At 32.8% G+C, this 23,975-nt stretch overlaps 1 protein-coding gene across 2 annotated transcripts; it reads left to right on the plus strand.

Moving 5' to 3' along the window:
• Positions 1-6,923: 6,923 nt before the first annotated feature.
• On the plus strand, positions 6,924-11,431 carry LOC110720148 (DNA repair protein XRCC3 homolog). Of its 2 annotated transcripts, XM_021899152.1 has the most exons (3): positions 6,924-8,889; positions 9,436-9,526; positions 11,151-11,431. In XM_021899152.1, the coding sequence occupies exon 1, from the start codon at positions 7,774-7,776 to the stop codon at positions 8,713-8,715; it is 942 nt and encodes a 313-aa protein (XP_021754844.1). In that variant the 5' UTR covers positions 6,924-7,773; the 3' UTR covers positions 8,716-8,889; positions 9,436-9,526; positions 11,151-11,431. The 2 variants fall into 2 exon arrangements, with proteins under 2 accessions (XP_021754844.1, XP_021754843.1); XM_021899151.1 differs by having other exon boundaries at positions 6,924-9,526.
• Positions 11,432-23,975: the final 12,544 nt, after the last annotated feature.

A 23,975-nucleotide genomic window follows, 5' to 3' on the forward strand; every position in this document is an offset into this window, starting at 1 on the left:
CAATTGAAGCAGTGAAATGGGTATGTTCTTCGTCCTATCGATTTCAAATAAAATTGGATATTTTGTTGGAATACTATATTTGTTATAGGCACACAAGTAACCGAGGGCCAAATTGATTAATAAGTAATTAGGAGATTTGAAAGTCGACAACAGCAATGGTTGAGAATGGTGTTAGGTCGTCGACAATGGTGGAAAACCCCCAAAATACTCGAACAATGTTATTAGAAATTTTTTTAGTAACTCAGGAAACTATACATGGTACACACAAGTCTGAAAAATGACACAAACAAAACATACTATAAATCTTAGTAACATAGGGAATTATATTTGGTAAGCACATATCGATTCCGAGTAACGTGAATGTTTTAAAGCAATGTTTCTTCCTTTTATTATATTTTTTTGTTACATTTATAGTGATCTTGTGTAATTAAGCAATGATTTTTTTTTAGCAATTGTAATGATTATTTAGTGTGAAAATTGTCATATGTCACAATCAAAAAATGAAGTAAATGTTATCAATTTGTTGACGGATCACTTTCAAACAATTAAAAAGTGTATACTTGTCAAAGGAACTTTCTATGTTACGGAATATGAAATTGTAATAAATGTATTGTTTCTTCTCAAATCCTTAACAATCTAGGATCACGATTTGATAAGGTCCCCTGAAATATAATCATTGGGTTGTATTTCATTCTATATAAAATATTTAACTGAAAAATCTTCATTTGTAAATAGTCGTTATTGATATGCGACATATCTTATATAAAATACTAAAAGACGGTAAAGAGCTTATCAATATTATAATCTCTATCACTTGGAAATAGTGTTTAACTTGAGCCCTTATTAAACGACTTATATCAAAGTCAGTTTTAATTTTTGTATGAAGTCATAAACCAAAGGCAGGTCATAAACTCTTGCTTTTTCATATTTTTTCATTTGGTTAGTACATTAGTTAGTAACCTTATATATGTTACATAAAAACTGTAGAATATAACTTTCTTAATTAGTAACAGATAATTTTGATTCATGAAATTAGGTATAAACACAATGGATAATTTAGCAATGATAATTCTTTAGCCATTAAAAAGAGAATTTAGTGTAAGATTTCATAGTGTCATACATGAACAACAATAACGACGTAAACGTTATAAATTTTACTTGTCAAAGCAACTTTCTATGTTACGGGGTATTAAATTATAGTAAGTGTATTATTTATTCACAAGTCCTTACTAAACTAGGATCACGTTTTCATAAATTCCTTTACAAAAATAATCAGTGACCTGCATTTCATACTATGTAAAAAAAAGTCAACTAAAAAGTCTTATACTGTATATAGTCCTTATTGATATGCGACATATCATATCTTATATAATACAACCCCCCCCCTAAACCATCTTTGTTCATTTTGTTAGTACAGTAATTAGTAACAATGTATGTGACTGAAAAACTGTAGAATATATAACTTTGTTAATTAGTAACAGATAAGCTGTTTAAATTATTATTAATAAACACAATGAATAATTAAGCAATGATAACTCTTTAGCTATTGAGAAGATCATTTAGTGCAAGATTTCATAGTGTCATACATGAGCAACCCTAGTTGACACTAAAAGATTTGTTGACGGATCACCTTAAAACAGTTAAAAGAGTTAGTTTACCTGCCCAAGGAACTTTCTATGTGACAGAGTATTAAATTGTAAATAGTGTTTTATTTCTTCAAAATTCCTTACAAAACTAGCATCACGATTTGACATATTCCTTTGAAAAATTAATCATCGGCTTGAATTTAATTCAATGTAAATAATGTAACTGAAAAGCTTAATTCTTACTATACTTGTTATTGTGATGATGTTTCTTCTTCTTCTTCATCTATTATTATTATAAGATTATTATTTTGACCATTATTAGTATGTTTATTATTACTATAATTATTAGTACTATTATTATTAATAGTTTTAATACCCCCCCACCCCATATTTGTTCAATTGGTTAGTACATTAATTAGTAACAATATACATGTTACTGTAAAACTGTAGAATATATAACTTTGTTAATTAGTAACATGGAATGTTGGTTTGTGAAATTAGTTATAAAGAAAAAGGATAAATTAGCAATGAAAAGTCTTTAGCTATTGAAAAGATCATTTAGTGTAAGTTTTCAAATTGTCAAACATCTATTATTATTATTATTATTATTATTATTATTATTATTACAACCCCCCCCCCCCCCCCACAAACCTATGTTTTTTCATTTTTTAGTAAATTAATTAGTAACGTTATACATGTGACTGAAAAATTATTGAATATATAACTTTCTTTATTAGTAACAGAAGATCCTATTCATGAAATAAGTTATAAACACAATGGATAATTTAGCAATGATAAGTCTTTGGCTATTGAAAAGATCATTTAGTGTAAGATTTCATAGTGTCATACTTGGGCAAAAATAATGAAGGTAACAGAAAAATATTTTTTGACAGATCACCTTCAAACAGTTAAGAGAGTCAGTTTACTTGTCAAAGCAACTTTCTATTTCACGGAGTATTAATTTGTAAAAAGTGTATTATTTCTTCACAGATCCTTAATAGACTAGTATCCTATATTGACATATTGAATTTCATTCTACGAAAAAAATTAAATTGAAAAGTCTTCATTTGTATATAGTCTGTATTGCTATGCGACTTATCTTATATATTTACACTAATTAAAACATAGATGAAATATATTATAAGCATATCATGATCTCATAAAGCAAAGTCAAGTCATTTTTCTATTGTTTTCCGAACAATACTTGTTAGTGTGATGATTTTTCTATTATTATTATTATTATTATTATTATTATTATTATTATTATTATTATTATTATTATTATTATTATTATTTCTATTATTATTATTATTTTATTTTTATTTTTTTTATTATTACTATTTTTATTAATAGTATTATTGTTAATATTATCATTATTATTATTACAACCCCCCCCCCCCACAAACCTATGTTTGTTTATTTTGTTAGTAAATTAATTAGTAATGTTTTACATGTGACTGAAAAATTATTGAATATATATATCTTTCTTTATTAGTAACAGAAGATCCTATTCATGAAATAAGTTATAAACACAATGGATAATTTAGCAATGATAAGTCTTTAACTATTGAAAAGATCATTTAGTTTAATATTTCATAGTGTCATACTTGGGCAAAAATAATGAAGTTAACAGTAAAATGTATTTTGACGGATCACCTTCCAACAGTAAAGAGAGTCAATTTACTTGTCAAAGCAATTTTCTATTTCACGGAGTATTAAATTATAAAAAGTGTATTATTTTTTCACAAATCCTTAATAGACTAGTATCCTGTATTGACCTATTGAATTTAATTCTACGAAAAAAATTAAATTGAAAAGTCTTCATTTGTATATAGTCCGTATTGATATGCGACTTATCTTATATATTTACACTTATTAAAGACGACATAAATCTCTTTCTCTTGAAAATAGTGTTTAACATAAGCCCCTATTAAAAAACTTAGATGAAAGACATTATAAGCATATCATGAGCTCATAAAGCAAAGTCAAGTCATTTTTCTATTGTTTTCCGAACAATACTTGTTAGTGTGATGATTTTTCTTTTTCATCTTCTTCATCTATTATTATTATTATTATTATTATTATTATTATTAGTATTAGTATAATTGTTAATATTATTATTATTATTATTACAACCCCCCCCCCCCCACAAACCTATGTTTGTTCATTTTGTTAGTAAATTAATTAGTAACGTTATATATGTGACTGAAATACTATTGAATATATAACCTTTTTTATTAGTAACAGAAGATCTTATTCATGAAATTAGTTATAAACACAATGGATAATTTAGCAATGATAAGTCTTTAGCTATTGAAAATATCATTTAGTGAAAGATTTCATAGTGTCATACTTGGGCAACAATAATGATGTTAACAGTAAAATGTTTTTTGACAGATCACCTTCAAACATTTAAGAGAGTTAGTTTACTTGTGAAAGCAACTTTCTATTTCACGCAGTATTAAATTATAATAAGTGTATTATTTCTTCACAAAACCTTAATAGACTAGTATCCCATATTGACTTATTGAATTTCATTCTACGAAAAAAATTAAATTGAAAAGTCTTCATTTGTATATAGTCCGTATTGATATGCGACATATCTCATATATATATATACTAATTAAAGACGGCATAAATCTCTATCTCTTGAAAATAGTGTTTAACATAAGCCCCTATTAAAAAAATTAGATGAAAGATATTATAAGCATGTCATGAGCTCATAAAGCAAAGTCAAGTCATTTTTCTATTGTTTTCCAAACAATACTTGTTAGTGTGATGATTTTTCTTTTTCATCTTCTTCATCTATTATTATTATTATTATTATTATTATTATTATTATTATTATTATTATTTCTATTATTATTATTATTATTATTATTTCTATTATTATTTCTATTATTATTATTATTATTATTATTATTATTGTTGTTGTTGTTAATATTATTATTGTTAATATTATTATTATTATGATTACAACCCCCCCCCCCACCCACAAACCTATGTTTGTTAATTTTGTTTATAAGTTAATTAGTAACGTTATACATGTGACTGAAAAATTATTGAATATATAACTCTCTTTATTAGTAACAGAAGATCTTATTCATAAAATAATTTATAAACACAATGGATAATTTAGCAATGATAAGTCTTTGGCTATTGAAAATATCATTTAGTGTAAGATTTCATAGTGTCATACTTGGGCAAAAATAATGAAGTTAACAGTAAAATGTATTTTGACGGATCACCTTCCAACAGTAAAGAGAGTCAGTTTACTTGTCAAAGCAAATTTCTATTTCACGGAGTATTAAATTATAAAAAGTGTATTATTTCTTCACAAATCTTTAATAGACTAGTATCCTATATTGACCTATTGAATTTCATCTACGGAAAAAATTAAATTCAAAATTAAAGTCTTCATTTATCATGAGCTCATAAAGCAAAGTCAAGTCATTTTTACTATTGTTTTCCGAAAAATACTTGTTATTGTGATGATTTTTCTTTTTCATCTTCTTCATCTATTATTATTATTATTATTATTATTATTATTATTATTATTATTATTATTATTATTATTATTATTATTATTATTATTATTATTATTATTATTATTATTATTATTAGTAGTAGTAGTAGTAGTAGTAGTAGTAGTAGTAGTATTGTTAATATTATTATTATTACAACCCTCCCCCCCCCCCCCACAAACCTATGTTTGTTAATTTTTTAGTAAATTAATTAGTAACCTTATACATTTGTCTGAATTTTTTTTTGAATATATAACTTTCTTTATTAGTAACAGAAGATCCTATTCATGAAATAAGTTATACACACAATGGATAATTTAGCAATGATAAGTCTTTGGCTATTGAAAATATCATTTAATGTAAGATTTCATAGTGTCATACTTGGGCAAAAATAATGAAGTTAACAAAAAAATGTTACTTTTTCTTAATAAAGGTCGGTATAGGATTTGTCACTGATTTAATTAGTAATTGATTAGACAATTTAACACATTTGAATTTGTACATGATCAGTGGAAAAATAGGATTTTACTTAAACAATTGTTCTTGTTACTAAATATATATGTATTTATATTTCAGCCATGAAAGTTGCAGCGACTAAAAATTAATTACCCGTTCCAGTTCAGAATCCAGTTTGGAAATTAGTAGAAATCTTAATACGAGAAATGAATGACATTATTTCAATATAATGTATATTTTATCTAACTTGATATCTATAAGTCTTTGCGTTCATAGTCTGACCCAATCTTGAAATAAGAACGGCCTGAAGCCAAGCAGACGTGTGATCTCCCTGCCGAGATTTCCAAAATGCTGATAGACGAGGGATAATGAAAAGGTGGATAATGAAGAATCGGTCACCTTCGTGAAATATATATTTGCCAATTTCTTCATGAGTTTCGGGGCATCGACCTCATAATGCCGAACATCACCTGCAGAATAAACACCAAGGCCTCCAAACGCAAATGGTCGATTGGCAAGCCGCCACAGTCAATCGCCAAACCCAGGTCCTGAAGCAGTAACAATACACTCCAAAGAAGATCGAAGAGTCTCGTCAAAAGTGTGCTGATGAGCCGCCTCCAAAGTACTAGGGGGACAAGTACGAAAGGCAAAGTAGAGTTTATAAACTCCGGTACAAGCCCTAAGTAACAATAGCTCACTAATATTATTATTATTATTATTATTATTATTATTATTATTATTATTATTATTATTATTATTTTATTATATAGTAACAACAACTGTTTGATTAGTTTTATTTATTTTTAATTATAAAATTATCTAGCAAGCCATTTGTATTCGGGGTTTCAGGGTGTACTGTGCAAATTGTTAATATAAATAGTTAATTATTTTAAGTATACTTAGTATACGCTAATAAAAATAGTTACTTTTTCTTAATAAAGGTCGGTATAGGATTTGTTACTGATTTAATTAGTAATTGATTAAACAATTTAACACATTTGAATTTGTACATGATTAGTGGAAAAATAGGATTTTACTTAAACATTTGTTCTTGTTACTAAATATATATGTATCTATGTTTCAGCCATGAAAGTTGCAGTGACTGAAAATTAATTACCCGTTCCAGTTCAGAATCTAGTTTGGAAATTAGTAGAAATCTTAATACGAGAAATGAATGACATTATTTCAATATTATGTATATTTTATCTAAATAGATATCATATACTGGAATTTAATTAGTCGTTCACCATCAATTGTTTAATTGGAAAAGCGTGATAGATAAGTGCAGTGAATTTTTTTTAATTAAATTAAAGAAATGTTTGAAATAAATCGATCATGGTGGATTTTTGATTGTCCAAAATCGAATTTTTTTTCCAGTAAACATGCTCGCGAATAGAAAATTCGGATAACTTCATTTGAGAAATTATTGTCGGTGTTGGATTCCGTAATCTTCACCCACTCTGTTCATCTTCTCCGGCGTCCTGCTCATCTTCGTCGGCGTCCTTTTCATATTAACCTGTAATATGGTTGTGATACCATCAATTATAAAGTAATAGAAATTTAATAAAAAAAATTAAAAACAAAACAAAGATTCATTGTGCATTAAATGAGGTTAGGCGCCAAGAATTTTCGCCACCCATTTTTCCCGCTTAAGTTACTACTTAGCGTCATCGAGGGTGAAATTTTTCCCCCTAATAATCCCTCTTATTTTTTTTGGCTCAAGCTTATGTGGCATCACCTAATTGGGAATGTATGTGGGCTCTACATACATTGAATGTATGTGTATCACCCTTCTAGGACAGTAAGAATGTAGGATGGTTAACCAAATTATCACTAATGAAAGTTTATGAATTTAAAGACAAAATGAATATTACACCTTGAAGTCCTGAGAGAAAAAAAAATAAAGAAATAAATAAAACAAATAATACCTAGAGATGTCAAAACCTAATCCAACCGATTTGATTCAAAATCAACTTGAAAATTATTCGATTTAGATTTTTACTGGAAAAGAGGATGGAGATTTTTTTTTTTTTTTTTTCCGAGGTACAGTTATAAAGAAAACCTCATTTGTTGAATTTGAATCTCTCTCATATAATTCCCGCCATCCTCTTTTATCTCCATGAAAACATCACACATAGAAACTTGACCAAATTCTTCAATTTCTGCATATTAAATCAACCGTTATTCTTCTCATTCTCTCATTTCCAATGAAACCCTCCATCCTCCTTGACCCCAACAGTCAGCCAATCACCACCCCAAAGCTAACTCTCTCTTGTCCGATCCTCGACCGCTTTCTTGCCGGCGGCATTCCTTGCAAATCCATCACTGAAATCGTTGCGGAAAGCGGTTCCGGCAAAACCCAACTCTGCCTTCAGCTCCTACTCTCTGCCCAACTCCCCGTCTCGCTTGGCGGCTTCTCTGCTTCATCTCTCTACTTATACACCGAATATCCCTTTCCCGATCGCCGGCTCCGGCAGCTTTCTCTCTCTTTCGTCGATTCTTACAATACCCATTTGGGTTCTACATCATATGATCCTTTGGATAAGGTTTTAGTTCAGGCTGTTGATGATGCACACCACCTGTTCGACGTTTTGCTCAAGTTAGATTCTTTTCTTGTTCAAAAGAATAAGACCCAATGGCCGATTAAGCTGATTGTCATTGATTCGATTGCTGCCGTTTTCAGGTCTGATTTTGATAACACCCCTGCTGATCTTAAGCGGAGGTTGTCTTTCTTTTTTAAGATTGCTGGGAAATTGAGAGCACTAGCTGAAAAGTTTGGATTGGCTGTGGTAATAACCAATCAAGTGGTTGATTTTGTGGGGAATAATGAGGGGATTAATGGGTTGAGGATAGGGAATTTGGCGTGTTTGTATACTTCTGGGAGACGGGTTTGTGCCGCTTTAGGTTTATCTTGGGCTAATTGTGTTAATACAAGGTTGTTTATATCGAGAAGTGAGGAGGTTGTAGGTGAGGGGAGTGGATTTGTTGAGGAAGATGGGAAGTATTCTGTTAATATGCGTAATAGAAGACACATCCATGTTGTTTTCGCGCCTCATTTACCACCGTCTTCGTGTGAATTCACAATCCGAAGGGAAGGGGTTTTCGGGGTTGAAAGTAGAGATCAGTTTGTTGCAAATAGTAGTCAATAATAGAGATGAGAGTGCTGTTGATCTAGTATGTGTCAGTAGTGAGTTGTTTGTTCATAGCAAACGATTAAAGGCAAATTACTGCCATGTTTTCTCTGACATTTTTTTGCTGATAATCTTATGAGCGTTGCCTGTGCTGTCCAGGGAATGTACTCATCCAGTAAGATGTTTCCAGAGGTCAGTGATTTACGTAATGCATTTGTTGCTCCTGTACCTCCTGTCCTTGACGCGTCACTCTTTTAAAGTTTTAATAGCCTTGATGCTTGTCATAGATATGGAGTGGAAATGTGCAGTTGTTTGATTGTCTCATTTCTTATTATGAGCTAGAATTGTTACAAAGCATATGGAAATTTAATTTGCTATAGCCTATAAGATTGACTATAAGAGACTGTTCTCTATGGTACCCTTATAAATGTTATGATAAAGAAGTTGTTCTCTTCAATATGAGCTAACATGACCTCAATAGAGAGTCCAAATTTTCCCACCTACCCAAACTTACTGGTAATCTTGAGAAGAGGTCAACAAAAGAAAAGTGCACAACAAATTGAAACAAGAAACCTCTTTTAAAAAGTGGTTGAACTCCATTTAAAAAAATAATAATTAAAAAAAAAATAAAAAATCAACACGGATGAAAATGGAGAAAGAATCCATCTTTGGTGATAAGCTCAAACTTTCTGCTACTACTTTTACACTCTTTTTATTGCTACTGGTATTGGCTCGCAGCGCCATTGCTTGGACTGGTAAATTCAAGGCAGAGTTGTATGTGATGTTTGTGGAGATTCTTCTATTGGCCCTGGAGATCATGTTCTTCAAGGTAATGCCCTTTTTCAATTATCTTGTGTTATGGTTTATTTTATAATTTCTGATTATATAAAACAATGTTTTTCCTGCATATTTACGGTAATGTTTTAATTTCTGGGGGTGAAGTTTCAATTTTTGGGGTGTTTTGATGGGTATGTATGATGAGTTTTATGGATTATATGATATGGGTTTTTGGATTAGCAGAAGTTTGTACTGGTTTTTGGTGGAATACTGTTATTGCTGATTCATTGATTGTTCTGATTTATGCACTGCTGACACTGACAGTATGAAAATGAGGTTTTTTCTGATGGGATTGTTAACTACTAGTTGGTAATTAAGTGCTATTCATAGATTTCTTGGTCAAATTATTTGGGCTTGCTTATTACAATACTCTTGGAAATTTGATGATTAGATTTAATTGAAGATGTTTTTGATGTGGGAAAGTGATCAATTAATAGGATACTGATGTGTGAGATGAATTTCATGAATCCCTTCCAGCTTTGCGGACTTGTGTACTTGAAATACTTAGTGTGTAGGGATTCTAAATTTACTCCATTTCATGCTAATTTGGACCACTTCAATTTTTTTGTTCATAATGTTGTATCTGTGGGACTTTCTTATTATTGTCTAGCCTTTAGGGTAAGGTTGCATGCATCTGAATTTGACGAAATCCATACTGATTATTGTTCTTGGTGTTGTTGGGCTACCTAGTTGCTGTAGCCTCTAGGGCATTCAACCTTATCTGTACACTTTTACCAAAAGACCATTGTCTTTTTCTCTCCGATTATCATTTGACTTGAGATCAATATGTAAAGCCTTCATCTTGTGGTTGAAGCTGAATTTTGAGAAGTTGATTATAAGATCAATTTTATTTCTGATTAGAATCAAGTGTCAACATAAGAAAATGCTCTGTAGTGTGATTTTGGACGCTTAATATGATAGATGGCTCCTTTTTTTGGAATTGTTTACTTAGTCAAAAACCTCAACCTCTAGAAAAGAGCCTTTGTGGAATGTGGTTAGACGAGTAGCAGTTCTGCCGATTGCAGCTGTATCCTAGCTGAGTATGTAGTGGCCAAATCTTAGTGTCACAGTATGAGTGCTCAAAGGTTGAATTCTAACACGTTGGGGCTTTCATGGATGTTCTAATTTTCTTATCGGAGAGTGTAGATCCTGCCTTTTATGAACCTAAATGCCGAATTAGTAGGAAAAATCTAAAATAGTTAAATTCCCCCAAACAGTGATTATTATTCTATATAGAATTGAACGTCACTGGCAGAACTATATGTAGAAGTAATTTGGTAGTTGACTAGTTGGTAACAATAATGAACGGCACTTACTGCTGTGGTGCTGCCAATCCAACTGATGGTAGTCTACCAATGGTGGGCAGCGTGCTGTGATAGGAGGCTCCGTTCACTTGTTATTCTGAGTACAACTCATTCATCAAGGTGTAAATAAGGGTGTAATTATTTTTATTTTTTTTTTGAAAATTCTATGGGCTTAGCAATGCTTGAATAAATAAGTAATTTTGCATTGATCTAAATCCAATGTTTCGGATGAAAGTACATCTCACAAGTTCTTTAGCTATGATTGTAGATTGTATTGAAATAACTCATTTTTCCATGACTCTATACATGCAGGGGCCGAGTTAGCTGTTCTGAACATAACTAAATCTGAGGAGGTTGTGAACATCGGGCATTCACAGATTGATACAGTTGCAGAAACAATGTCTGAAAGCAAACAATGGGATGCCTAGCACGATCAATCAGCAGTTTTCATGGACGGTGTAATCGTCTGGGATGGCAACTCCGGTGTCAAGTTCACTTACAACTCCTTACAAGAGCCCTTCTGGTTATTCCTATACTCCATTACTCCTAAGCTGTTCGTTTATTGGTTTCCTAATACCCCAATGCACTGCTAAGTTCAATGAGCTGCAAAGTTAACAAGCTACATTTGTAATATATAGTCTGTCTGCAGCACACACAATGAAGATAATTTGATGAGTTGCTGCTTAACTAATTACTTCGTATTCTCTGTTTGAGTATCTTAATATATGATTTATTAAGGATCCAGAAAAAAATTTCAACTTATATTTTATCTGAATTAAAATATATGGCCGGGTGCACCAAAAAATACAATGCCAGGATCGAGAATTGTATCTTGGAGTTCATCGGACTGAATGCATACCTCTTCACTTGTGATGCAGCAGCAAGTGCCCAAATTACTTGATTTGTTACTTATGGATGTGCTAAAAGTTGATTTTCAATCTACTACCTGGCCAAAATTTACTTTGCTTTTGATATTAATTTCAATAATCGAAAACTCTCTGTCTCTATTTGCTTGAACCTTGTTAGACAGTAGACAAATAGAAAGAGAAAGTTTTACTGATGCAAATATTAAATTTAGGAGTAATTTCTCCTTATTAGCAGTGTGGCCAGCTCCTATTTGAACTCAATTGCATCTTTAACCTTTAAGTATAATTAACCCCCTAAAAATTCGACAAATCCACTTCTACTCATGTTTCCTTCAAATCTTTGGTTATACCAAGCTTGCATACTTGGAAATCATAAATAGGCTTGACTACTTATAGCTACACTCTCTGGGAAGTTTGCAACATCCCGGCTATCTTTCTTGATATTAAACACAGAAAGTATGTATAGGGTTGAAATGAAAATAAATGCTCTTATAGTTAAAAATTAGGTACCATATACACCTTGTAGAAAATTGTAATTAACCCACTTGGCTAATAAATATAATAAGCAACTAGTGTTGAGATTATAAGATGAATATCACAGAATTTGTTCATTAAAAAAATTGTGGATTTATCTACTACGTATTTCATTTTGGGTGTAATTGAAGTAGGTTGGTGATCAATTGATAACGAGTTGAATTAATATATTTCATACATAATTCTACCATTCATTAACCTTAATTTGATAAGTGTAAATACAAATTTTTTTAAATCTGCAAAATATAGACTCAAAACAAATGCAACAAAGTGTTAATTTTATTAATTTGAGAATTTTGGGTACAATCTCTAATTTTGTCCTTTGATTCGATCTCCACTTTAGATTTGACTTGTTTCACGGGCTGACTTGATTCTCGAACAAGGGTTGTCGAGGCTTGATCTCGATCGACAATTGATGCAGAACTTTGACTTAGGTTGATTGAGGGCCGACGAAGCTTGATCTCTATCAAAGATATTTGATATAGACTTTTAACTTGAATTGTTGATTAACGAGGCTTGATCTCTCGATCAATGACTATTTGATGTAGAGGTTGAACTACACGTGCTTGTGATGACGCGCTTGATGTTTTGAAGTTCTTCCTTTGTATGTGTTCAGGTCGTCCAGGCTGTGATATTCTAGAGTACAACGGCATGTCGAATGTTTGTTGTTCTTCTTCTAGGTTTTGAGATGTTCTTCGTGGAAGTAATTGATGAGAGGTTTTCTTTGGAGAGGTACATTTAGAGTTTTAATGAGTTTTCTTTGTTATTCTCTTGATTTCTTTCTCTCCCCAAATGATGGGGAGAATGCTTTAGTATAGAGTGAATACACACCTTAGAGTACTTACAACAAAGAAGAAAATCTCTTCTAGAATTTTTTTTTTGGGGTGAAATAATACCCCATCAAAGAAATTCCCCAAAAAAATTCTAGAGATTTTGTGAAAAAAATCTCTTTGTAGAATTTTTTTCTCAACTTCCTTCTTGCTTACACATGTGGGCTTAAGGTGATGGTTTCTAATTGTTTTTGTGCATTTTTAATTATTTTGTAAGGTAAAAAGTAAAAAAGAGAGTGGTGAGGGAAAATTTGGGTTTATTTTTGGTGGGATGAAAAAAAATCTGAACTGCTATTCATCGCACCCTTTTTACATACTAACGCTCTCATTTTGACTTGAATGGACAAATATGCTCTTTATGCAATTTGTGCTATAAAAAGGACTTTGTTCCCCATTTGGACACATTATATGAAACGGTCCCCTCACATTACGACGTTGCTATCCCGAGTCCACTAAATCGGTCCCCACGACCTTAAAACCAAATCGGTCCCCACGACCACCTTAATTTCTTATATTTTTAAAAAAAATTAATCATAAAATTTTCCGACAGGTGTTGGGTCATAAACGACGAGTGGAACATTCGTACGCCGGAAAATGCGTCGGAACATTTTGTAATTTTTTTTTTTTTTTTTTTCTGGAAATAGGACATCCGCCTAAAATATCCGGATGTCCCATGGTAGATCCGCCTAAAATTTCCGGATCTACCATGGAACATCTGGAAATTTCAAGCGGAAGGAGGAATCCGCCTGAAACTTCCGGATGTTCCATGGTGGATCCGGAAATTTTAGGCGGATCCACCTAGGGACATTCGGAAGTTTCAGGCAGATGTCCCTTTCAAGGTTTAATTTTTTTTTTTTTTTAAAAAAAATGTTAATTACGTTATTTTTTTTAATGTTAATTAAGTTTTTTTTTTCGTGGTCTTGTGATTGTTGTTGTGATTAATATTTGATAATTAATGTAATTATTATTGTTTTGTATTAATATTATTATTATTATTATTATTATCATCGTTGTTGTTGTTGTTATTATTGTTGTTGTTGTTGATATTCTTATTATTAATTAATAGAAATATAATTTTATAAATATTATTATTATTATTATTATTATTATTATTATTATTATTATTGTTATTGTTTTGTATTTGTTTTTGTTGTTGTTGTTGTTGTTGTTATTATTATTATTATTATTATTGTTAATATTATTATTATTATTATAATTATTATTATTATTATTATTATTGTTATTGTTTTGTATTTGTTGTTGTTGTTGTTGTTGTTGTTGTTATTATTATTATTATTATTATTATTATTATTATTATTAGTGTTTTGTATTTATTATTAATATTATTATTATTATTATCATTGTTGTTGTTGTTTATTGTTATTATTCTTCTTATTATTATTATTATTATTATTATTCTTATTATTATTAGTAGTAGTAGTAGTAATTTTTAATTATTTTTAGAGTATATTTGTTTTGTAATTTTTGTTATTATTATTGTTGTTGCTATTATGATTGTTGTTAGCAATATTAGTTATTAATGTTAATATTATTAATAGTTGTAATATTGTTTCATAAATATTATAATTAATATTATAAAAAATTACATAATGACATAAACCATGTTTTGTTTAATTTGTATAGGATATGGAATCTGAAGAAGTCGGTGACGGTGTGAATTATAGTGAAAATTTTGTCACGGATACGTTATTTCCAACATTTGACGATGCAGTTACATGGGCTGATGGTGTTTCCATAAATTTAGGATTTATTTTGGTGAAATCATCTTATAACAAAACTAGAGATGGTCGGCCGTATCGGTATTTGCGATGTGATCGGTCACGAAGGAGCAAGCCGAGAGATTTGGAGAACGCGATACAGAAGGACACAAAAACCAAAGCTAATGGTTGTCCATTCTACATCAAGATATATTATGAAGTCAGCACCGACAGTTGGAAGATCATTGCGAAAAATGATCACACCGGGACACATAACCACCCAATGATTGTGTATTAAGAGGGTCACCGTAAAGTGAGCGGATTGAGTTCGGGTGCAAAACAGGTTGTGCGGGACATGACAAAGTCCAAGGTTGCGCCCCGTAATATCATGTCAACTATTGCAGAGCAATTTCATGATGATCATCCAAACATCCGACACATTTACAATTGCCGGAATGACTTCAGGATGGAGATGTCCAAAGGAAGAGGAGTTGTTTCGCAATTTTTTCATCTGGCGAAAGAGATTAATTAAATTTACTAGGTCATGAACGATGATCACAACGTTTTGCAACATGCATTTATGGTGCACCCGATCATGGTCAACATACTCCGCACATACCCACATGTCATAGGTTTGAATTCTACTTACAAGATCAATCGATATAACATGCATTTCTTTGAGGTAGTAGGTGTGACACCAACAAACCAGAATTTTCTAGTTGGATATGTTTTCATGCGTGACGAGTGCACGACTAGCTATCGGTGGGTGTTGTAGAGATTAAGGGAGTTGATGGGTTTGATAAAAAGTCATCTGTATTTATTTCAGACCGTGATCTTAGGCTATGTGCGGATTTGAGAGAAGTCTTTCCAGGGACGTCACATTTACTCTGTATATGGCACATCAACAGAGATGTGGAGGCTAAGGTGATGAAGATGTTCGGAAACAAGAAGGTTGGTGCCAGTTTTAAAAATGGCAAATGGTTCAAAATCGTGAATGCAACAACCCAGGCAGAGTATGATCATGCTCTAGCTACCATGCAAGTGAGGTGGGCAAGATATCCGGCAGTGATTCAGTATGTTGATAGAACATGGCTTTGTCATAAGGAGAAATTTGTGACATATTGGATGAACCAGGTTCTTCACTTTGGTAACACCACCAACTGTAGAGTTGAGAGCCAACATTCAGCAGTGAAAACTTGGTTTGAATCATCCACAGGTTAGTTGTTTTATTTTATTAGTTGTTGTCGTTATTACGTAATTGTAATTATAATAAAAAAAATTAAAAAGTATTTACTAATTTAAATCATTGGCAGGTTCTTTGGATACCGTATGGGCCCGAGTCCAATGCCATATCGGTAATCGAATCATACAAATTCGTAATGAGTTGGAGGCATCAAGGTCTAAAATTGATCAGATGTACAGGCAGTTTCCACTGTCACGTATAAATGGCAAAGTGTCTCAACATTGCTTGAAAGAACTGCATAACGAGACGAAAAGGATGCGGGATTTGAGTTACCAGGTCTATGAACGTTGTGGATGTGCTATGCGTGTGACCCATGGTCTTCCATGTGCTTGCCAGATACATGATTCGATAGTTGCACAAACAGGATTATATAGCAGCCAAATTCATTCTTTCTGGAAGACATTGGTTATTGGTGATGGTGTTAACATTCCCGAAGTGGTTAATGATTCGACCGAGGAGGTTGCATATTTTCGATCCCTAATTGATGAAGTAATGGAAAGTGACCCGACCGTACGTCGAAATGTAACGCAAATCATTGAAGAGGAGCTACATCCGGATCATACACACCTTGAAGAACCACATGTGAACCTCAACACTCGTGGTCGACCGAGGAACAATGACACCAGGCGTGATCGAAGTTATTTCGAGCATGTGAACTGTCAACACACTCAACGTGGTGGTGACCCACAACCAGGTAATATTAAAATTCTATTGATTTTGAAAAATATATGTAATATTAATATATGTAAACTTAATACTTGTAGCTTTACTAATAATTTATCTTTTAATTATGTGCAGTAGATCCGAGTGACATTAGTCAATACAGGTATTTGAACTTGCTTCCAGGCCCAATGTTGCCGTACATTTTGTCTTGGAAGGATGTCATTGGTGATGGGAACTGTGGCTTTCTTTGTGTCGCCGACTTCTTCTATGGCGATCAGGCGCTGTGGTTTGACGCTCGGGAAACAATAACGAACGAGATCGCCGGTTGTAGGCAATAATTTCAAGCTTTAATCTCACTAGCTTGAACCCCACTGTGATCATACACTAAAGTATGGTGGCGTCCAAAAGGTAAGAAGATAGAGCAAAAGAGTCGCCAACAATTTTTTTAGGAACTTGTAAACCGTTCATAGGATGAAGGTTACACCCCTTAACGATCCAAGAGATCGTCAACTCCATAAGGTCTAGAACCAAATAAGGGTTCGGGGATGATGGTACAAATCCAACCTAAAAGAGACTGAACCTGCCCTAATAATAGGCCTCTACTTTATTCTGATTGTATTCATGTGCGCTTTTTGACTAACATGCAATCATTAGGATAAACCCTAAACCTGTTTATCTATGTTGGTTGAATTTAATGCACAAATAAATCTATTATTGGTGATCACTTGAATTATAATCACATTAACCCTAACAAGATTATTAATATCTTATTAAGCGTGATTAGAAGTACAAATTTCCTTTAAACATGCATAAAATGTGTGATTAAGCAATAAATAAATAATCAAGCAACATTATAATAATCATAATGAATCATTATAATAGTCATGATAATAATCATAAATAAAATAATCATCATCAAAATAATAATAATAATAATATTCATAATCATCATAAATTATAACAATTATAATCATAATCATGTTCATGTTAATATTAAAGCATAATAGTAGCAAGATCATAGGCATGATACTAACAAGATTAATAACAAACCCTAGCATGTCACTAAACAATAAAAATCAAATCTTTAACCTTAACATGATACTAGAAATCATAAATATTAGGAAGAGAATAAAAGGCATCATAGAAATCATATTTAATATTGAAGTTACCCTAGACATGATACTAGGAACAATATAAACATGATTTCTACATCATAATATCAATAAAAACCATTAAAGTACTTACTTTGATGCTTCGTATCTCTTTCTAATAACAAAATACACACGTTAGTAACTTCAAGGAAAATAATAATCAAAACAATTAAATTAAATAATTGAAATAGAGATTTGGGACCAAACCCTCAGAAATTAAAACCTTTTACGTCTAGGGAGAAGGCAACTTAGAATATAGCTAGGTGTTTCTAGGTCTTGCGAATGCGGAATTTTGTATTTGAGAAAAGGCTAGTTTAGAAAAGAGAGAGAGAGAATAATCAAGAAAATCTTGATGAGAGTTGGTGAATGATTAAGAGAGAATTAGAGAATTAATGATTGCGAATGAAAACTGATTGTAGTTGAATGAAAACGGAGTTTTTAATACGTAATTTATAGAGAAATCGGCCAAAAAGATAAAATATCAAAACAGAGCACTTGGCGCACGTAAAACGAGATTGGCACACGCAAAACAGATCTGGCGCCATCACCAGGCTATTGGCGCTAGGCGCCAATGGCTAGCACCAGGCGCCAATGGCTGGCGTTTGGTGCTGATTTCAGAAATTCACGCGTTTTTGTTTTCATCATATCTTTTGATCCGAAAGTCTAAATAAGGCATATAATATGTCGTTGGAAAGCTCTCAAAGTCTACTTTCCAACCCAATTAGAATCAGATTTAAATATTTTGTAGATAAAAATATATGGCCAAAATATCGAAAGGGTGTCAGTTTCGGATAAAGTTTCATGTCTCATTCATATCTTTTTCGTTATAACTCGGATTTAATATTATAATATATCATTGGAAATATAATTTCAAGATCTATCCAACCATATAAAATTTGGATAAATATTATGAGGCGCGAAAATTAAATCTGAATATATTCCACTCCGTACAAAACAAGGATTCTTAAAAGGAGTAGTTTTATTCAATTTTAAACTCTTTAAAACATAATTATGAATCCTAACTCCATTAGGATTTAAAAGAACCTTTTAGAGTATTCTAAAAGACTATAATCAATCCTAATAGCTTTAGGAATGATAATTAATAATAGACCCTCCTCTAGATCATTGGGCCGCATATAAGACTCAAAACGGGTCCAGTTTAGTAAATTGGCCATAACTTCCTCAATATTCATCGGAATTGGGCTTATAATATATCGTTGGAAAGGTCTTTTCAAACCCCATACAACTGCACTACTATTGGACCCATATCATGGACCGACCAAACTGGATTGACTGTTTTCTTAAAATGAGTTTTTAAAAAACAGAGAGAAGAGAAGAGAAAAGAAATTAAAACTATCCGCAATACTAGACTTTCCACACTTTTGCTTCATTCGATTATGATTCAACGTGAAAGGTACTCATCACCGGGTTTGGTTTTGGGGAGACACAAATGGGTGTCTACACCGGTCATCCTAATTTGTACGAACGGATTTACGGGCTTGGACGACTTTGGATGAACGTAGAGTGTATTCGATGGGATGGTGGGGCTGTCGGGGAGCGACATTGGATGGTTACAATTCAAGATTTATTTCCTATTGCTACGTGGTTCAACGCAAGGGTGATTTGTCTCGGGGTAGGCCTAGTACCAACTTGCTATGTAGACACCCATTTGTGTCTCCCCAAAACCAAACCCGGTGATGAGTACCTTTCACGTCGAATCATAATCGAATGAAGTGAAAGTGTGGAAAGTCTAGTGTTGCGGATAGTTTTAATTTCTTTTCTCTTCTCTCTGTTTTTGAAAACTTATTTTAAGAAAACAGTCAACCCAGTTTGGTTGGTCCATGATATGGGTCCAATAGTAGTGTAGTTGGATGGGGTTTGAAAAGAGCTTTCCAACGATATATTATAAGCCCAATTCCGATGAATATTGAGGAAGTTATGGCCAATTTACTGAACTAGGCCCGGTTTGAGCCTTATATGCGGCCCAATGATCTAGGGGAGGGCCTAATATAGATTTATCATTCCTAATTCAATTAGCATTGATAAATTGACTTTTCTTGACTTTTCAGAGTTTTAATTAAAATCAAAGAGCATTTTTGAGGGAAGATACAATTTTATCCTTCTGTACGACAATTTTTATCTGATTTTAAGAAAACGCGTGAATTTCTGAATCAGCGCCAAACACCAGCTGTAGCGCCTGGCGCTACGCTTGGCGCCTGGCGCTAATGTTAGCGTCTGGCGCCAATAGCCACCGTTGGCACTAATTCAGATTTTATGTGCGCCAAAACTCTGTTTTGATATTTTATCTTTTTGGTTGACTTTCTTTATAAATAACGTTGTAAAACTCCGTTTTCATTCATCAACAATCAATTTCCATTAACCAATTATCACCAATTCTAACCTACAATCATCGATTCTCTCTATTTTCATCAACTCTCTTCAATTCTCTCTCTCTCTCTTTCCTAAACTAGCCTTTAAATAACAAAATTCCGCATTCATTAGATCTAGATACACCTAGCCATATTCAAAGTTGCCTTCGCCCTAGACGTGAAAGGTTTAATTTCTGAGGGTTTGGTCCCAAATCTTTATTTCCATTATTTGATTTAATTGTTTGGTTTTATTATTTTCCTTGAAGTTACTAACGTGTGTATTTTGTTATTAGAAAGTGGTACGAGGCATCAAAGTAAGTACTTTAATGGTTTTTATTGATATTATGTAGAAATCATGTTTAGGTTGTTATTTTGATTCCTAGTATCATGTTAGGATGCTTGATGTTTTGAATAACAACAATGATTCCTAGTATTATATTTAGGGAAAAGGTTATAATATCAATATGTTTATTATGATTCCTGCGATGCTTCCTATGTTCTTCCTAATATTTATGATTGTTAGTATTATATTAGGGTGAAAGCTTTGATTTTTATTGTTTAGTGACATGCTAGGATTTATTATTAATCTTGTTAGTATCATGCCTAGGATCTTGCTATTATTATGCTTTAACATGATTATTATGATTATAATTATTATTATGATGATTATTGTTTTGATCATTATTATGATTATTATAATTTTTATTGTGAGTATTATTATGTTGCTTGTTATTTATTGTTATTGCTTGATCACACCCTTTTATGGATGTTTAAAGGGAATTTATACTTGTAATCACGCTTAATAAGATAATTAATAATCGTGTTTAGGGTTAATTTGATTATAATTCAAGTGATCGCCAATAATAGATTTATTTGTGCATTAATATTCAACCAACATAGATAAACGGGTTTAGGGTTAATCCTATTGATTGCATGTTAGTCAGAAAGCGCACATGAATACGATCTGAATAAAGTAGAGGCCTATTATTAGGGCAGGTTCAATCTCTTTTAGGTTGGATTTGTACCTTCATCCCTGAACTCTATTTGGTTCAAGACCTTATGGAGTTGACGATCTCTTGGATCGTTAAGGGGTGTAACCTTCACCTCGTGAACGGTTTACAAGTTCCTAAAAAAACTTGTTGGTGACTCTTTTGCTCTATCTTCTTCCCTTTTGGACGCCACCGTACTTTAGTGCATGATCACAATGGGGTTCAAGCTAAGGGGATTAACGCTTGAAATATTCCCTACACTACTACCCATGCATCACAGTCTTACCGCTGAGAGCACACAACGGGCTTCTGACAGGGTAAAGTCGTATCCCCTAATCAAAACTAAATACCTAAGTCCTCGAACTTAAGTAGATAGGGAAGTAGGGTCGAACTCCACAGGGGAACAAGTCTTTCTACTCCTAATTAATTATTATAATCTAAATAATCTAAGTAACTAATATTTTTGGGAATAAATTATATACTACGAAGAATAAGGTCGGAAGAACTAAAATAGGGGAAAATCAAATATTAAAAGACCTAGGGCATAGGTTCACTAATAAACAATATTCCAGGGCAAATCATAATAAGCAATCATCAAGCATTGATTAATCAGATTATAATGGGCTTTCGCTACGTATTATAATCACAGAGTTAATTTACCGGTATTAAATCTCATCTTTCGAATCTCGACTTAACCATTTATAAATTAATCCGCCTATTGAAACTAAGCCTAAACATCAATTCTCATCTGTCGAATCTCGAATTAATGTTGCTAAACTCATACAATTAAATCTGGCCAAACCTAATTGCATAGCATTAAATCAATCAATAGGAAATTAACCAAGCATTGATAATTAACAATCATATGATTTATTAGATCCCCATAAACCCTAGAAATAAAACTACTCAAGCATCATCATAACTAAACTAATCAAATAAATAAAACAAAACATAATCAAAGAAGTAAATAAAATAGCTGAAATTAAAAGGGAAGGAATTGTTACCAAAAGAAATCTGGATTAATAAAAGTAATTAAGAACAAAAGTTGAGAGAGAATTTAAGAGAGAGAAATATCCTAAGTAGAGAGAGAAAATCTAAAGAAGAAGGTAATCCAAAATTACGTACATAATTCGTACTTAAACATTCCTCAAAACAAAAATTAAAACTAATCTAATCAGCTCTGAGAAAAACACGCGCCCGATCGAGCTTACGCTCACCCGATCGGGCGCGCCTCTTCCTTGAGAGTTCTTATGTGCGCAGCCGCCCGATCGGGCGTATGCTTGCTTGATCGGGCCCGGTCTTCTTTTCGAGGCTTGGATTTCGATTGGGCTCAATTCCTCGGCCCAATCTAAGTTTCCTCATCGGGTCTTGATTAATCGATCCAATAGCCCCGGTATCTCATACCGAGCCCTTAATCATCGGCTCTCACCGATCCTGGGCTTCAAGAATGGCCGTGTCCTTCTAGCTTCCGTAGTTGATCCATAAAAACCCGGGAAAATGCTCTAAAAGTGCAATTTCCTGTAAAATACAACTAAAACTACGAAAACACTAGAAAACTCTAATTAGTAATAAAATTGGCTCTAAGGAGCCACAAACACTACTAAATATGACCGCGGGACGGGGGTAAAACACTATATAAATTGGATATATCAGGTTCGGACACCGAGTCAAGAGTTTGTGATTGCTATAGTTGGTGGATCACATTTCATCCGTCTTGACCTTGTACCTGATTCACCTCTCCCGCCGATCGCCGGTTGGTGGACTGAACACCACGAGGATAATGTTAATGGATGGGATCAACAATATGATTTTAGAAGGGACATTTGGGATGCATTAGTTAGGTAGTTTGTAATGTAAATTCACTGACTTTGAACATTTGTAAGAAAATTAGAATTATGAAATTAATTTTTAATGTACTTGATTTTAATTTAACATGATATGCAACAAAACATAAAATATAAAAATAAATCAGTGTCCAGTTTTTACATTACATTAAAAAAAATAAAAAAAAAAAACCAGTTCAACAAGTAATTAAAACCACTAACACGACTTCTAATCAAAATAATCTAAAGTCCCATTTTTTGCTTCCAATCAAATACAAGTTGCTCAGTCATTGTCCGAGTCTCACTCGACATTTCAGGATACTCAACCAGTGCTCTTTGGTGAATCTCCATTGACCGACCCATCCACTGCAAATCAAACAATAACATATTATATACACAAAAATTCGTAGAAGTCATTCTTAATATTATAATAAGCATAAGTACTTACATAATCAGTGTTAGTCTGCTCAGGTAGGTTGCTTGTAACTCCTGCACCAGGAGATACCCGCGGGTGAGAAAACTTGTACAACCACTGCATGTAACCAGGCGCAACCGAAGGAGCTGCAGCACTAAGCCTGGTGAGGGCACCTAAAACTACACTGTGAGATACCCCAGGGATAAACCTCTTCCACATCACATGTCATCTCAGTTGGGAAGTCTACTCGATACATCTTCAAGTTAGTCGGCCTCTTGGCCTTCTCTGGCCTGATGATCTCACGGGAAATGCCTTGCATGAAACCAAGCTGTCGCATCACTCTACCAGGCATGTACGGCTCAATGATGTTACGGTATTGGATGCAGCCAATGAATAAAGTGGGGGGCACTCGTAATGCAGGATCAGCTCCGTACGGTAGCCAGTTCACCTCACGATCAGTAAGCGCATTAATTCTGGTACGAAAAGATAACAGGCGCTCCAGTTTCTTGCTAGGACATCCCGCTCCAACATCCCAA

The sequence above is a fragment of the Chenopodium quinoa genome, unplaced genomic scaffold, assembly GCF_001683475.1.
Source record: "Chenopodium quinoa cultivar QQ74 unplaced genomic scaffold, ASM168347v1, whole genome shotgun sequence".
NCBI classification, from domain to species: Eukaryota; Viridiplantae; Streptophyta; class Magnoliopsida; order Caryophyllales; family Amaranthaceae; genus Chenopodium; species Chenopodium quinoa.

Bases quoted from the DNA above. Each gene is read 5' to 3' on its own strand.
- LOC110720148 (XM_021899151.1), top strand. From the start codon at position 7,774: ATGAAACCCTCCATCCTCCTTGACCCCAACAGTCAGCCAATCACCACC.